This window comes from Lactuca sativa, chromosome 7, assembly GCF_002870075.4.
Source record: "Lactuca sativa cultivar Salinas chromosome 7, Lsat_Salinas_v11, whole genome shotgun sequence".
Taxonomy (NCBI): domain Eukaryota; kingdom Viridiplantae; phylum Streptophyta; class Magnoliopsida; order Asterales; family Asteraceae; genus Lactuca; species Lactuca sativa.
This window is the reverse complement of record NC_056629.2, coordinates 109,465,132-109,483,398: the sequence shown is the minus strand read 5'-3', so window position 1 is coordinate 109,483,398 and position 18,267 is coordinate 109,465,132. Positions and strand designations below refer to the sequence as shown.

The window sequence follows — 18,267 nt, the reverse complement described above, 5'->3', positions numbered from 1 at the left end:
TTCCACCCGAGGCGTCACATACAGGGTCCTGAATAGAAGAACATGTCTCATTGAAGAAAGCTTTGATATCACCATTGATGACTTATTTGTACGCCCATCGTACTCACCAGTCATGTCCAACTTTTCTAAAAAAAGGTTTTATATATGTTTTAAAAATATAGTTATCAAAACATAGTCTCGTGAATATTACATGCATCCAACAATTCATGTACATTTTGTAAAAATCATATCTCTTGTATAAGGTTCTTTAGATTCCAAAAAAAACTTCATTTTATTAAACATAGCCACGGTCAATTATAAACTAGTTGTTGGGTTTTAGTTCAAAAATAGTTTCATAAACTTGAAAATTATGGCAACGAAAGACTTAAAATTTTGAACTATTAAACTTTACCTTTTGTTCAAAAAAAATATTAAACTTTACATTTTGTTCAAAAAAAATACTGTTTTATCGATAATAGTAAATCGCCACGTACAACTATTAAACTTTACCTTTTGTTCAAAAAAAGTATTGTTTTATCGGTAATAGTAAATCGCCAGCTACATAGCATGTCACTTGGTTGTAGACATGGATTTTTACTGTTTATTATGGACATATATACCATAAAAACCAGATTTGTATATATTTTACCATTAAACTTTTTGTACACATTTTACCAATAATATCATATAATATGTTGAAAAATATTATTTCACAAATACATATTACTACACAAAAATGGGTTGCGAATAGCCCATTGCAACTCCAATTATGTGAAGTATGGGGGAGATGGCTCGCTGTAGCGATGATATTAATCACCCTTTATCCTGATAATCTCTTGATTGAAAGTGTAAGGTTTGAACTTGAGACATCCTTTTAGTGTTGTTACTTATTCTCACTACAAGAAGTAAAATGGATGGAACCGTTGCAAGTAATCATGAATCAAGCAAGGGTCTCAAAATGTGAAATAGCTTATAAAAATAAAAACAGAGGGTTACACGATCAACAAACAAGTAAAAATATGTGATTCTAGTGTTGAGAATTAAAGCAACAAAAACATAGAGAGGAAGTAATGTAATAATGAAGTATGCAACCTACACACAGGCCTAAGGAGGATGTTATATTGGGAGAAAAGAAAGAAAGAAGAAAATTGTGGAGTAGAGAGTATTACATAGTCCAATCCATCATGGGTAGTTCCTGACGGACACCAGTTGGCCTTGGAATTGAAGGTTCTGGTTTCTGAGAAGGTGGCGGGTCCATTGGAGTTAGAGGTGCAGTGAGTGAAGAATCAACAGATGCAATAATATCCTTTCCCGCTACAGCAACTACTGGATCCGGAAGGGATGAGTCGGGAGTTGGATTTTCCAAAGCTACATCAGCAGTAGTAGTCGATTCGGTTGGCTCAACCAAAGCATCACCACTGGGTTGAGGTTCCATTTCTGTTGTAGGAGCACCAGACTCTGTATCTGTGACTGTAGTAGCTGCTGCAACTTCTGATTCCGATGGTGGGACTGGAACCCCAGGTTCTGGTGTAGGTGCAGGTGCGTCTGCAGCAGCAGCAGCAGCAACTGATTCAGATGGAGGCCCTCCTATTTGCAAAGGTTTAGCTGGTTGTGGTTGTGGTTGTGGTTGTGGTTTTTTCTGAATTCCAGGAAGAGGGGCATCTATGGAGGGCATTCCAGGGGGAAGAATCTCGATGGGTGGCTTTTTGGCGGCATCGGCAAGACTTGTGAGTTTGGGTTCCTCGAGAGAAGCCAGAAATGCACTGGCTGCGTCTGTCTTTGTGGAAGCCCCATGTTCCATCTCCTTTTGCAGTGTTTTGTTCCATGACTGAACTAAACTCCTCAGCGTTGTCCGTCCATGTGCCTGACCCAAGAACAAAGAAAAAAAAAATGTTACAAGTCATACTTTTCTGGTATTGTTCCACAATTTTGTGTAAAGGTTTGTCCCATTAACACACTAGTGTAGAAATGGAAATGCATAGTCAGTGTGAGTCGTTTGTTTTTTCTTACATGGGCATGAAGCACGGCTTCAGCTAGCATTCCTGTATCTTGCCATGATTTCTCCATAAGAGCATTGTCCCCCAAAAGTGCAGCTGCAAATGCAGCCTCCCGCCCGAACCCCACTGATATCAAATTGTTCACCAACCCCTACCAAAAAAAATATAACACCTTTACTTTAGCAAAGAAACATCAGAGTAGTAGTCATGGACAGGACAATTATTTACAATAAGAGAAAAGAAAATTACTTAAAAGAGCAACAAAGTATCACAACTGTACAAAAAATACCATTGGGCCTTTTTTGTGTACACGTACTACCAACCAACTATAACTTTTGTACACGTACGACCATTAAACTTTACCTTTTTTTCAAAAAAACACCATTGCGATACTGGTAATGTGTACATAATAAACAGCAAACTTACACGGCAGTGGCCATGTGGTATCCCACGTGGCTGGTGACCTACTATTACCGGTAACGCAATGGTATTTTTTGAACAAAAGATAAAGTTTAATGATTATACATGTACAAAAGCTATCATTGGTAAGTAATACGTGTACCAAAAAAAAGGTTCAATAGTAGTTTTTGTACAATTTTAATACTTAGTTGCCTTTCTTAGTCATTTTCCCTTATAATAATATCAGTATCTATAAGCATGTCCAATTTGAAACACCGGACTGAACAAACTTTAGTTTCTAGGGCTATTTCGATGACGAGGACGAAAAGAGGAGAGCATTCATGTCACATCTTTTGCACAGACAATTGATCGAGAGAAAGTCATTGTTACAACGCCTTTTGGGTGGATGGGGCGGGACAAAAAACAGCAGTTTCTGTCCCATTGACATTATTAGAAGTATGAATCGCATTACAAGACCATCTGTTCTAAGAGCAAACAGCCACAGGGTCTAAAGTAAAGGTGAATGCAAGAAAATAAGTAGAGAGAAGAATATGAACTGGATTTTGGAAATGGAAATGGAACATACACCAAGTCGTGTCAACTCTCCATGGTTTGCAAGGCGTAAAGCCAGTCCTCGTAATTCATGACCCTGTAAAGCTCCCTTCACTGCACCAGCAGCTGCTAATCTCTTAAGAGCTTCCCGAGCCACCTCACCTTGTCCAGTGGCATCTGCTGCATCGATAATTCCCAAAAATTCTTGTGCAAATTTCACCACCCCATCCACAGCATCCACAATGTCTTCCTTTTTAGTATTTGCAGTAGTCATACTCAAAGACATTATGTCATTTAAGTCCAGTCCCACAGCATCCTGACCTATGTTCCTGCTGTTACTCATCGTCAGAAGACATTGGAGGGCTCTTTTCAGATCATTGCTTTGCATCGCCAAATCAAACTCCAACCTGAACAACCACACAAAAGGAAAAAAAAAATTACCCAGTCTACCTACTACTTTCATATTACCTTAACATCCTAATTTCATTTCTTTTTATGTTACACTCTCTCTGGAGAATCTACCCAATCACAGCATTGTACTTTTTTTTTATATAATAACAGTGACAATGAGGACTGCATCAGTCTCAATCCCATGCCAAACACAGTACAAGGTTGTCACATGTTTTGTGGGGACAAAGTAAAGTGAGACAATGCAAACCTCTTAGATATTCCAGGTAAATGAAGGGCTTCGGTAGCATAACCCATGCCAAGCAAAAATTGAGCCAAATCATCATGGTGCTCTCTACCAAGCCTACTTGCCCTAGAAAAAAGAAAAAGAAAAAGAGTAAGAGTGCAGATGATGAGAATTAATAAAAGATATAGAAATGTACCATTTTACTGCACTAATAGCATCCCCATAGGCGGCAAGACAGCGGCAACGTATTCCAGGATGGCTGAGGGATATTGCATGAGCAAACATGTACCTATCACAAACAGACAGGCAGATACTAGGGAATTATACGATATACGCTTTCATGTTGGTTCAGACAGAGGTGAAAGAGTTTAGAATTGATCTCATATTTTAATCTAACCAAATGAGATCTCTCTCTCTGACCCCACACTCAGGAGCATACTTACTTTAAGATATGTTTATAAATATTTATTAAAAATGATGATTTGCTTGCAAGAAGTACCTATCAATTAGCCATAAAACACCATCTTTGACACCCACAACAACTAGAGGTCCAATAGGTCGCTTTTGCTCCGCTGGAAACCGAGTGACAGCAACCGCCACTCCTCCACCACCAACAGCTATCTCATCAGCTCTTTTACCCTCGGCAAACTTTTGCAACCCGGCATCATCACCACCATCACCTCTACTTTGTTTAGGCAATGTCAAGAAAGGAGGAATAGACGGTGCATGCTGGAAAGAAGCTAGTCGCACAACCTGTTTGAAGTTTCAACAACATAAGACATTTTTTTCAATTTAAATATTCTACTCAAGTATCCGTCAATGTAGGTGTGATAACAATAAATACCAAGCACATCAACTGAAAACTGTTATTGTATAGTATAGGTACAACGCGTATCATCTCGACAGAAGCCAAACTAAAGAGTAAAAATGCAAACAAATCATCATACCTTACCTTCTTTATTACCTATATAAAAAGCCTAGGTAAAGTAAGGTGTAAACATGTGATTGTTAAAAATCACTCAAAACAACATAGTTTTGAGTAAAAAAAATCACCCTCTTGATTTTTTCACGACTGATTGGTTTCCAGAAAACCCACCAATGCCCAATACTACGGCAAATAATAATTCCATCAAAAAACACCTGCTGTGATCACTAAATCAAGTCGTAGTTGTTCTACACCTAAGCTTGGGTATATAATAGCCACATTTCCCTATTTAGTATTTACTTATAAAAAAATCAAAGTGCGACTAGCAAAAGCCCATGCCTTATTTTACACCAACTAAATTTGATGTCTTCTTGCCTACTGGACTTGGCCTATAATATTCACTATGTACTGTAGCACAATATGCCAGTTATGCCAGCCAAACAGCAGGTAATCAAGTTATAAGTTGTGCTATTGTCTTGGACATCATGTTAAAAGGCTAAAATGCCATAGATAGTAACATCTTTTTCATTGATTTGTTTATTATAGCATCCACGTTACTTTTATTTCTGTTATAGCATTGTTTATTGAAAAATCTACCCAATTAAAAAGCAATCCCATCCAAATACAAAGCAATTATCGCTGCTATAATTGGGTAGAGATTTCAAAGTATGATGTCCTAATGAGTATAAAAATGAAAACACGATACAATAATCGGGTGTGTATTTTCGAATTTACAATGCCCTAATAAGAGAAAAAAAATTGTTACGGAAGTAGGATGCTACAATACAGAAATAAAAAAGGGAGGGTTGCATTTAGCCGATTTTATGATATGAAAATAATATAATCCAAATGAGTAAAGTACCTGTAGCATTGGTGGTCTCAATGAAATCCTCTCCTGTGCAGCAGTTTGAGGAGTATCAACTGCAATTAGTGCTAGCTCTCCATGCTCAGCGACTGCCCGTGCCTGTGCCTCCCTCTGTTTCATCTCTTCTTTTCTCCGTTTTGTTTCGATGTCAATAGGTGCAACACCAGCATCCACAAAAACACACCTAACACCAGCCAACCACCATAAATGCTTAGTGACTATAAACCAATGAAGATGTATATGTATGTGTAAGAGACCCTCATAGGGATGATTTTTACTTTTAGGCTGATCCTTCTACTACCATTAGACATTAGACTGATGCCAATGGGATAAAAATTGCACTTCTTTTCCCCATCCAAAAAGTTTGGGATAGGGTGCAAAAGACATAAATTGTCCTTGTCATCAAAAACAATCATAGAAAGCTTGTCCAGTCCTGTGTAAAAAAATGCAGCCAATATCCATCCTAATCTAAAGATTGAACATGTCGGGGAATAACTCTCAAGAAAGACTGCTAAGGAGGGATGAAAATCTATCATTATATAAACGTAACTTACTCAATTGTTGTTGGTGTAGCCACAAACAGTTGCCTGCGATGCCAAACTGCACCAGTGGCATGAGGAATGGCCACATCTCCCAAGTATCGGTACTGAGGTCGCAAGGAAGATATGGCGATGTACTGCTGATATGCAAAAGCACAATACTCAACAGTTTGGTCCCAGGCTGTCCATTCTGGCTGAGGCAGCATTCCCCCCACGGGTTGAAAGCTTTCCCAACTACAAAAATATATATGCATAAATAATTACTCAATCATATGCATACTTGCAACAAACATCATATAATTAGGTTCATATGCTAGAAATACCTACCTACTTTTATTTATTTCTTTATTATAGCATTCCACTTCCATCTTTTCATATCCCATTACACCATTCTACTTTCTAAAATCTACCAAATTATACCAATGTTATGCAAATACAAAGCAAGTCTCACTGCTATAGTTAGATAGATGTCTTAGTAAGAAAAAGAAATTAAAATACCTGGGTAGATTTTCAAAGTACAATGCCTTAATATCAAGTAAACTAATGTAGGGGGTGAGCATGGTTCGGTTCAGCTCAGTTTTTTTCCTAAAATTGAAAAAGTCAGTTTCTAGCTGCTTTTCGGGTTTTTCCATAGAATCAGTTTTTGGGGTGTTTCACAGTCTTTTTGGTTTTTTAGTGTCTGTATGCTAGAGTAAGAAGCTTGTGTGATTCTAAACTATTTGATTCGACTCAATCAACTACTATTCATACTCTAGTATGTGCTGCAATTTCATTTGTTTTGAATGAGAATTAGGGAAGTTTCCCAGAAAAGTGGAATGGAAATTGGAAACCAGACAAACAGTTTAATTTTAAAGAACTAATCAATTGAACTTATACATAAAACAACATCGTTTTTAGTTTTTCTGTAGGATCCTTTTCTGGTCTTGTAACAAAATACCAATTTTTATAAGATACAAAAACAAACCATTTGTTTTTCAAAACAACTCAGTTTTTTGGCTACAGGTTTTCGGTTTTTGAGTGTTTTTAGCATGTAATACATAGACATAGACATGCTTGATATATAAAACAACGGAAAAAGATTAAATAAATGACAATTGTGAGCTTCTAAAAGCATATTTAGCATATATAACATCACCACTAGTTTGACCAAAGCCGCGTTCAAGTGATGATGAAAAAGAAGGTGCAAGTTTACCTGTATAGCTGAAAGTTCTGAGGTGCTGCTTCAGCAGGAGTTCTTTGAGAAGAAAAGCCATCATCCATGGTGCTGAATGAAGAAAGCGCACTGCTGCCAAAGCCTGACAAGGGCATTGACTGGATTGATGAAATAGAGGTGGCAGCAACAGGGCTAACCCTTCTTGATGTCCGGTAGGCAATGCCAAGTAGTGTCCCTCCATGCAGTCCAATTACCTAGAAAGAAAAAGTCTTAGCATTCACCACATAAACCATTAAGGTCACTCTATCTGTGAGGAATATGCATTAGTACTAAGTAGTGGGATAGACTTTCTATTACTATAATCAGAAAGATCTCTTAGGGGCGCTTGGTTTGCAAAATGTTTAGGAAGGAACTGGAATTTGGTTGCAGGAAATGGAAATGGAATGGAATCCCTGAGGCAGATGGAGACACGAGAATTGTTTGCTTGTGGAATTCTACGGTTAAAAGAGTATTTGAGTATTGTTTTACCAAGAAGAAGAAGCTAGATAGGAACTGGATGGAATGTTAAAATACATTTTGTGCAATGAAATTCAATTCCGTACTAATTTGCATTTGCAACCAAACACGGCACGGGATTTAAATGGAACTGGATTCGAATCTTGGGCAAATCTACAAACTTATGAAAGAGCATGGGATGAGGGAGGGTGAGGTACAATTTTAGGATAAATATTCAGTATCCCTGGCCTGGATTTAATTCAGGAAAAAGAAATACTGGCATCAGTTTTGAATTGAAGTAGAGAACATTTTCAAAAATGCAAAACAGTTGGGCCCCGTCCCATTTGTTACACATGACATGACATGACACAACACAAGAAGAAAATGGGAGAGGAAATTCATACATACCGGTTCAGTTCGGGCACCAACGGACCTCATTAATATGTTGGAAGTCCCATCATCCAACAAGATACGAACTTGAACAGTTGCGGAAGAAGCAGCTGCTGCAGCCGCTTGAGCTGCAGCAATGGCAGCAGCCTCTTTTGCCTTTCTGGATGAACCCCCTTTTGGCAATATGGGCATCCTCGGAGCTACTGCAGATTCCAACAGTGCAAATCTGTCCCGACAAGTATCCCACGCCAGGAGTCTCGCGCTGCCTGAATCAACAATCGACCAGTCACTCACCTTGTAGATCGAGAAGTACGGAATATCAGGCCATACGATTGCAACATACCTGCAACCACAAATGCACTTTCACTTACTTATTATTATAATTCACACACACACAATCATCTTTCTTTTATTCATGCCCTTCTTGGAGGTGCTCCGTTCGTTAGAATGGAATCTAATCTGTCAAAGGAATTGGAATATCAAGGATGTATCATTTCATGTGTTAGGTTAGCAGGCAATGAATGAAATTCATTTAGTAACATATATATATATATATATATATATATATATATATATATATATATATATCAATAAATAAATTAATTCAATATACCATATATAATGAGGGCATTTTGGTCTCTTAAATAGAAAAGAATTTCCTCCATCCATCATGGAATTTGAAATTTCACGACACCCTTAATGTTATTGGACTGAACAAATCGAAAAACAACTTAACAAAGAAAGCCGCCCTCATTTATTTATTTTTCCTTCCATTTCCCAAAGTATGCAATCATTTTCTCAAATATTATCCATATCCAAACAGAGAAGAGAAGAGAGCCTTACTTTCCAGAACTGCTTACTGATAGAACGGAATAGGAATCATGTGGAACGGGAGTGCTGATATGCTTTTTGATCTGTTTCACATTGAGCTGCTCAGAAGAAGAATCTCCTCCCCTTAATTTCCCTGCATCAGTCAAGGATCCATTACTTCCAAGTGAAGGATTTGGTGTGTTGGATAATTGAAACTGTATGAGCTTCAGTTCCCTTTCGACTACATAAACTGCTGCATGTTCACGGCTTTCTGGTGGTGATGGTAGAGGAGCAACAGCAGGGAGAGACCTTGGATCAAATTCACTCAGTATCACGCCTATATTTGTTCCAGTTGCAACAATATGTGGCTGTAAGGGATGTGCCACCATCGAATATACCTATAAATATAATTAATTGCATCATCATCACCATCCACCCAAACTAAACAAATATTTACACACATAAATAAATAAGTAAAATATACCCATACCCATCTAAATGCAAGAAATAGCAACGAACATTCATTTATTTGTTTTATACAGCATCCCATTTTCCTTTCTTTATGTTACACTTACAGCATTGTACCTCTAACCTATCTCTTATTAAGCCATTGGATTTTGAAAAATGTTTTTTCTTTGGAAAATCTACCTATTCATAGCAGTGAAAAATGCTTTTTTTGGATGATATTGCTATAATTGGATGGATTTTCAAAGTGCAATGATGTAATAAAAAAGGAAGAAGGGTGCTTTAACAAGCAAGTCAACAGAAGTACGTTGCTATTCTTGCATATATCGCTCAGTATCATATTCATCCCTTGATTTGACACCTAGTTTCCTTATCACTGTATTTGGACACCTCTCTCTCACAATCAGACAGATGAGGCTGGGTAGGGACAATGAATGCAGTGTTTAGAGGTTATTTGAGGCTTTGTATGAGTTTATGTTAATCCCTAAACAAAGAGTTCAATGTGAATTTTGAGCTTAGAAGGATATAAAAAGGTCACCTAGTTTTTCATTTTATGTTGCTTGTGTCATTTTATGTGTAACTTGTGTTTAATTTCATGTCTTTAGTGTATGCACACATTTATGAAATAATGAACACAAGGTGTACCAATAACAAAAATACGTGCTTACATATTTCTTTACCCATAGCAGCAATATGTAACCTGAAACTTAGAAATGAACTACACTTTTTACCCATAACAGCAACATGCTTACACTACTTTACTGCTAATAGCAATATGTATGTAACAATGAAGCTTGTAAGCCTTTTACAACTTTCAGGTTATATGTTGCTATTATGGGTAAAAAATAAAATACACTAACAAGAACAAAGCACATTGCTATTCCCCACAATTTGGCCATTTGTTTAGCAACACATGCATCAATGTAAATATAGCTTCTCATTAAGCTAAGCTTTCAACAAGCAAAATTTACAAAAGCCACATACATACATACCCTAAGCTTTTTATGAGACGCAAGTACTTGTGGAGGAACAAGAGAAGAAAGTTCACATAATGGCCTTGTTAGAGCAGAATAAGTGGGGTGCTCAATTGCCCTGCAAATTTTTACAAAGAGAAAAATAATTACTTAACCAGAAAGCAGCAAAATATTAAGAGCTATATGCAAGAAATAGCAATCTACTTTCATTTATTTGTGCAGGCAGCATTATTATACTTGACTTTTTTTTGTTCCATGTGGGCCTTGGGCGGCTCAGATGGTGTGGTTTACCATGTTCTTTATTATTAAGGCATTGTACTTCAAAAAAATTTCGTATTACAGAAATATATCCAGTGAAAATTGTTTTGAATTCGGATGACATTGCTATAATTGGGTGGATTTTTCAAAAATCTATTATAATAAGCAGATCACTGGAAATATTTAACCCTAACCCTAGCCAATTGGTGTGGAGTCCTAAAATATCTGATACTTCCACAGATCTAGTAGTAAAAGAGAAGAGATAATAAATACCATATGTGTGAATCTTTGACACAAGTTAATATATCAAGGTTGGGTGCTCGAGGATGGCACCAAGATGCCACACTATGACAAGCCATTTTAGGGACAGGCTTAATACGCCGTAATTCCTGCAAACACATGACATAGATGACAAGACCAATCAATCAATCAGTTGAAAAGTAGAGATTGGTTTTTTCAATCTTCCAAATACCAAGGAGTAGTGCAGTGTCAGTGTGTACCTTGAATGACATTGTATCCCAGATGGCTAAAGTCTTATCCGCACCTATTGTTATGAGCTGAGGTGCACTTCCACTCACTCTGGATAACTCAACAGCCACAACACCACCGTCATGTGCCTTCAATGGTAATAATGGTATCTCAGATGTTAGCAGTTAGCCTTTTCTTTTAGAATAGGGTTCAATGCAAGCCAAACTTCCATAAATTTGTTTCAATTCTTCCTATTACATCATTGTACCTTGGTAAATCTACCCAATTATAGCAATTCAATGTCCTCAAAAGTCAAAGATACAAACCAATTTTTTTTCTTTTCACTGCCAATTTAATGTCCTAATAAGAAAAAAGTTGAAACTAATAACAAAATAAACATGTTGTAGTAGAAAGAAATCAAAGTATTATCCTATAAGTCGCCAATAATTGATTTTGTTGTTATGTCTGCGTTTAGAATATCAGTACATCTTGTCTTGCACATTGATTGTTATCTATGTTATAAGAAACTAGGTGCAGACTTTTAGACTAAGTATTATGTTTTCAGTTTTCACTTGCATATTCTTACCCATTAGGCTACTTCCACAACAAAAAAGAATTAAAAATAAAAAATCACATTCAACAAGTCCAAAATTTTCAACATTTGGAAAAACATTAAATGTAACAATTAAACAACATTAACCCTTTGAAAACCAATTACATACCATAATCTTAATACTTGAACCATTTTGGCAAGAAGTAGCAATACTTTTCCAAACCTTTTTTATTATAGCATTGTACTTTAAATTATTTATTATTAGGACATTGTACTTTGAAAAATCTGCCCGATTATAGTAATAGGTAGCTTGCTACCTTTTAAACAGGATACCTCATTGCTCTGATTAGGTGGATTTTTAATGTACAATGTTGTAATAAGAAGAAATGACAGTACAACGCTATATTAAAACAATTGTTGAAAGGACATTGCTGTTTCTTGCATTTAGTCTATAAAAGTAGGAATACGATTTTACTCATGTATAACTTTAAGGATTACTCGAGTATTTTTGTATGACTTGTGACAGAAATAAAATTGGCATGGTATGGTTACCTTGAAACTCAGCTTAGGCACAAGTTCTCGTGAATCTTGACCATGGTCTGCACTCCAAAGTACAAGTGCACCATCACTACCACCAGAGACCAGTAGAGCCTGTATACAAAGATAAGTGCATGGTGATTAAGAACAAAACTTTTAACTATATTAATTATTTACCATCATACAAAATGATGCAATTGTAAATAAAATTATCCATGCTAACTGCTAGCCTAAGAAAAAATATGTTCTTAAAGAGTACTACGTTTATATCTATAATCAAAGACAGAAAAAATATATATATACTACAGGGTAAGCTGGGTAGTTCAAGAATCCAAATCCCTGGAAGAAAACATGATCCCTAGTTTACAGATTTTCTAAACTCTGTTTGTCATGTGAAAACAGTACCACCATAACATGAATGACTTGTTGTGAACAGCACGTCACGTGACCAATGTTGCTGCGTCTATTTGAATGTTGTTTTTCTTTTTTGTGCTTAAACTCTCAGTAGAATTACATAATCTTAAAAAATATGAGTAAATTACACGAATGGTCCCTATGGTTTAGGGTAATTTGGACGTTTGGTCCCTAACTTATTTTTTTAGCTTGGAAGGTCCCTACTGTTTGTTTTTGTTGCGCGTTTGGTCCCTGTCTTACCTAAAAAGACTATTTTGCCCTTGATTTTTTAATTTATTTAAATAAACACACCCCCAACCCCACTTCTACCTCACCTTACCTTACCTTACCTAACCCACCTTATTTAAATAAATTTAAAAAATGAAGGGCAAAATAGTCTTTTTAGGTAAGACAGGGACCAAGCGCACAACAAAAACAAACTGTAGGGACCTTCCAAGTTAAAAAAATAAGTTAGGGACCATTCGTGTAATTTACTCTAAAAAATATCTCTGGCAATGATTACAAGTGACACATTTCAAGTTTGCTACACGAACATTCACATAGAGTTGAATATGATATAAACCAAAGAGAAGAAGAGAAGAATCAAGAATCTCTCTCTCATTTCCATGTAATGCTGCTAGAAATAATTGGCACTAATGTTCAAGACTCACATTGGCAATATCTAGGAAGCCTCCACAGTGTGTGTAAACAATGAATTAGGCTTAGTTCTAAATTAGAATTTAGACAGTCCGTTTGTTTGGGTGGAATAAAATGTCTCCAAGGAATAAGGATTGGTATGATCATGTTTGGCTAGCCTATAGTAACGGAATGGATTTTTTTATATCAACTCTATATTAAATATAATTATGTTGTAGTCTGGGTATTTAGAACAGAGTTGCTTACTTAAAGTTGAATGATTTAACTGTATATGTAATCAAAAGGTTACAAGTGACCATCTGTCTTCCTAGAACAGAGTGCTAACTAACTTTCCACAACCTCTTGTTTATACTAGGATTAGCACCGACCAAACTAGAATATGACACAAATACCCCCAGTCAGCCCATTTCCTCTTACTGACAAGTGTAACAATTAACAAACTACTGTTTACAGAAATAAAAAGTTTAACATAATATAAGCTCATTAAAACTTAAGCCCAAATAAATTATGGTCAAAATAGTATCTTATTTTATTCTAAAAATATAAAAATGTATTAATTATAATGAAAAAAAAAATTTTAAAAAAAAAAAAAAAAAAAAAAAAAACTATGTCACTTAAAGTTACATAAATAAAAATTGGTTATATTGCAATTTTTCATTCCATTCCATGATGAATGAAAAATACCCCAGGTTAAGGAACAAAAATTAACAAAGGAACCATTCCATTCGTTCCTTGATTCCATCATACCAAACACTACCCTAACTGGTTCCATGTTGTATTTATTACCAACAAAAACAAAAACAAAACAACATACCCTTCCTGTTTCTTTGGAGGATGACAAGGATAGAATCTCATCCATATAACTAACTATGTTTAATCTACACAATTACAAGATTTAATTAAGAAACAGCATCAGCATGCTTTAGTTTGAATAAAAACATACCTCTCCTGAAGAAGCCATGAAGGTCATCAAGCAAGCTATGGAACCTTTGTGACCACCCGTGTACCTTCTTACAAGCTGCATCCAAGAAGGAGTATATAAGTAAATAGAGTTTAGAATCATAGACAATGGGAGGAGAGATCTTAGTTGCAAAGCAAACCTTCCATGTTATCATTGAAAGGACTCTAATCACACCATCTGATGAACCGAAAGCCACGAGAGGGCCATCCCCACCACCAGATTTAGAGAGGAACTCCATACTGCAAGAGCAAGACAAAACAGAATGTGTTAATATATCTGAATCTCCTGCCTCCTAATAACCAGCAAAAGCACATGAAATCCTTCTTCTCATATAAGATACCAGTACCACCTTTGAAAAAAAAGACTTTGGAGATGCAAAGGATTTCATTTGTTTTAAATTTAAGTCTAAAAAAATCTAGAATATACATAAGAACGATAAAAATTCCTTGGTGTTTTATATAAAAGGATACAAGAAGCATTAGAGATGTAGTAGTGACTTGCCAGACAAGTGAGCGGTTGTCAAGATCCTGCTTTGGCACATCTCGACCACGCATTGTGACCAAATCCAAAAAGATGGCCTTGTTTTCACAGCAGATGACAAGAAAATGTCTTCCTTTTGTTGATGGAGCCGGAGAATTGAAGGCTGAAGTCAACTGATTCACTGCTGATGGTGGTTCAGCAGCAGCAGACCGGTTACGCCACAACTGCCAATACCTTACATCATCATCATAAAAGCTAACCTGCCGTACACTGAAATCACATACATAATATCTATTACTTTTTCACTATTTCTAGCTTCAAATTTCATAAATCCTAAATCAAACACAAATCCCTTACCTCCCTCCACGTAGGGCTTCTGTTGGTTTCCCTTTAGACTCTGTCACATAAAAAAAAAACACTAGATTCATCTTCTTCGTTTAATCAAAAACCAACTAACATCTATTATCTATACCCAACTAAATAATTTCAGCTCAGGCTTTCACAACTAGAATCACGCCTATTTATTATGCAAGGAGAATATACACCAAGCAAAATTTTCTAACAGATCACTCACAAAGAGATAATAATAGGTTGGTTCACTGTTATTCAATTTACTAACACACTGGTTGACATCATATCATATGATCAACATCATACGGCTTCGTTTGGTTCACGAAACAAATGTTCATCATGTCACATTCTCAAACTGGAATCAAGCTTAAATCGCCATCTCATCTACAAACTAGCCCTGTACACTAGGATGATTCTATAGATATGTTTAACTAAGTTAGAAATTGCTTGTAGGCATCATTGTAGAGTTTATTCATCAAAAACTTATGACTTATCAATATCCACATTTACACATATACAATTTCTTATAATTATTCTTGCTTACTATGTCACATCTATACAAAACAAATTAAGTTAATATACTATTCATTTCATGATTCATGGATTATTAAATAAGAACAAGATTCTTTACTTTTAGCCACAAAATGACACCTGTACTGTACCCAGTGGTCGACTAGTCCCCAACAGGTGGACCGACTAGCATCTAGCGACTACTGACTTTTAAGATATATGCCCAACCTCTCTATTTATATATCTATATCTGAATTTTGATAATAATTTTCACTTGGTATTAACTTTTTCCAATATGATATATCTGACTTTTGTAATTGAAAACGAGTGTACAATATAGCTGTTCTTAAAAATGTGTATCTCATAAAAAACATGTCTTAAAAATGTGTATCAAACCTTGTCCTCCTATGGATATTGGTCATATCTAATTTTGCTAATATTAATTGCTTTACAACTTAGGTAAGCCAACTAGTCACTGGCCTCCGGTTGACCCCTAGAGACTAATGCCTAATAGTAACAATAAGTAATGTGACATGTGTCACTATAGAATGGGTCTTCATAACCAGCTATAGAGATATAAGAAACATGCATCTTATCAATCCCTAGGCAATGCTGTCTTCACTACAGTAGTCGGGGTTCAAATACAGTTAGTTACTGCTAGTTACAAAATTTTAATTAAAGTCCAACTCCAGGGCTTTATATTCAAAAATCTCAGATAAGTTTTCTATCTTGCCTCTCTCCATTACATCAGAACTATCATCCTATTAGCATCTAAGCTCAATGAATCACTTGGTATTACGTGTGGATCTAATGTCCTATAACAATTCATTATGTAACAGAGCATCTCAAAATTTGAAACAGCAGAAAAGAAAATTCAAACTCCTCAGATACTTTAATTTCTACTTAGTAGTAAAGAAAGACGCCATCAGTTGTTAACTGTAGAATCATTTCTCATTAGACATATGAACTCAATTGGAATGTTCATGAGTATGCTAAGGTCGCAATTATAGTAAACCAACCTGATTCACCCTCTGCAAGTTTCTCCAACTTGGCACCAACCAAACGCCGTTCATCAACACCACCAGCTTTCAACTCATATATCACCTAACAGTTCAAATTGTATAAATTAACAAAAAAAAATTAAAAAATTTTAAATGAAATTAAATGCCGACAAGCTAATCACCTGGCGGTGCTCCCAGTTCCAAACTGAGACGTGATCCGATGCATCAGCTGTGACAAGCCACGGATGAGTAGGGTGCAATTGGATCTTCACGATCTTGTCATTCGTAGGCCGAAATGCTTTCAGACGTAGCATTTTACCCCTCTTTGCACTTGCGAATCACTGGAGCTATGGATCTGATAATTAGAAGCAGAAACAAATAAAATCTAGGGCTCCTTCTTGTCGATTAACACTCACGTTTCTCATAAGATCATGAAATTTGTTGATTATTATTTGGTCTGGTTCTGAATTGCGACTAAGTCGTGGAACTCCCCGGCTCCAGAGAAGGTCAAATTGTGGAGAAATTGGTCGATTGGATGGCCGTGTGAATCAACGGCGACTGTATGCTGTAAAGCCCGACGAGATGTAGTTTTCCCTTCGGTTAGTGACACCTTGACATAAGTGTGTTGGATCACAATATTTGTGGCGAATATGTAATAAAATAAAGTAGAAGGCCTTAAAAGGACATACCAAACATGTCAGTATTTTTATAACTTCATAGCGATTTACTAATATTTTATCTTGGTTTTAAAAATAAAAAGCTCAAGCTCGAAAACCTTCGAGGCTTATATGCAAGCAATTTTAGAAAATATTGTTTAAAATCTAACATATGAGTTACCGTGAGAACTAAAAAAAACGTGTGAAATTAGAAACTCATAATCAAATTATTATTTTTCAAAACTAAAAACATCAATCTTTTTTAAATGTGCGTCTAAGTCATATCTAGTTCAACAAAAAGATTTGACAATTTTTTTTATTTTTTTTCGAAATTTGCATGTATGCATAATTATGGACCGTTGATGAACACAATCAGCAGCTATACAAAAATCAAAAAAGAAATCCTCAAATCCTTTTTTGAACATAGATATAGCTTAGACGCACAATTTTGAGAAAAATTCATGTTTTTGGTGTTGAAAAATGATGAGTTGATTATGAGTTTTTACAAATCTTTTAGCAGTCTATATGGTTGTTGATTGTGCGTATTCGCATTCCATATGACTGCTGATTGTACATACATACAAATTTCGAAAATAATAATAATAATAATTGTCATATCTTTTTTTTTAGTCTAGATATGGCTTTGACGCATATTATCAAATCTTTTTTTAGTCTAGATATGGCTTAGACGCACTATTTGAAGAAAAATGGTGTTTTTGGTTTTTGAAAAATAATGACTTGATTATGAGTTCGCAAGTCCACACATTTTTTTTAGTTCTCGCAATAACTCAGCCATATGTGTATAGTATATGTGTGCCCGCGCAAAGCGACAGTGATCAATCGCTTTTTTTGGCGAATAGTTTCTAACGAGGAAATAATTATTAGATTTTATTATTAGTTATTATGTAATAAAAGATTACCACTTTTAAATAAAATATTTATGTCCATACCTTATGTTTATATTGTCTATATATACTATTGATGTGAATTAATTAATATTGATGTTTAGTTTAAGAAATGTAAATTAATTTATAGATATTAAGTTAATATTTTAAAATTTTCATCTTGTTCCAAATTGAATTTCTTAAGTACTTTCATTCATTTAAATCTTCAAACTTTTGACAAGTATTAATAAATTATTTATACATAATTGATTTGTAAAAAAAGTTTTGTAACTTATACTTCTTAAAATTCAAGATATGACTAATATGTTTTATAATATATATATCATACATCATACATACTTATAAAACTAGCATTTTTTC

General features: G+C 35.4%; 1 protein-coding gene across 1 annotated transcript; it reads right to left on the bottom strand.

Moving 5' to 3' along the window:
• Positions 1-928: 928 nt before the first annotated feature.
• On the bottom strand, positions 929-16,981 carry LOC111887894 (uncharacterized). Its single transcript, XM_023884031.3, has 21 exons — positions 16,529-16,981; positions 16,365-16,449; positions 14,842-14,881; positions 14,506-14,754; positions 14,144-14,243; positions 13,987-14,061; positions 12,009-12,107; positions 10,936-11,052; positions 10,709-10,824; positions 10,196-10,295; positions 8,772-9,136; positions 7,947-8,271; positions 7,083-7,297; positions 5,906-6,124; positions 5,349-5,535; positions 4,061-4,314; positions 3,758-3,850; positions 3,586-3,687; positions 2,962-3,334; positions 1,990-2,127; positions 929-1,843 (listed from the first exon to the last, which is right to left on the bottom strand). The coding sequence occupies exons 1-21, from the start codon at positions 16,658-16,660 to the stop codon at positions 1,145-1,147; spliced, it is 4,083 nt and encodes a 1,360-aa protein (XP_023739799.1). The 5' UTR covers positions 16,661-16,981; the 3' UTR covers positions 929-1,144.
• Between the last annotated feature and the right edge of the window lie 1,286 nt (positions 16,982-18,267).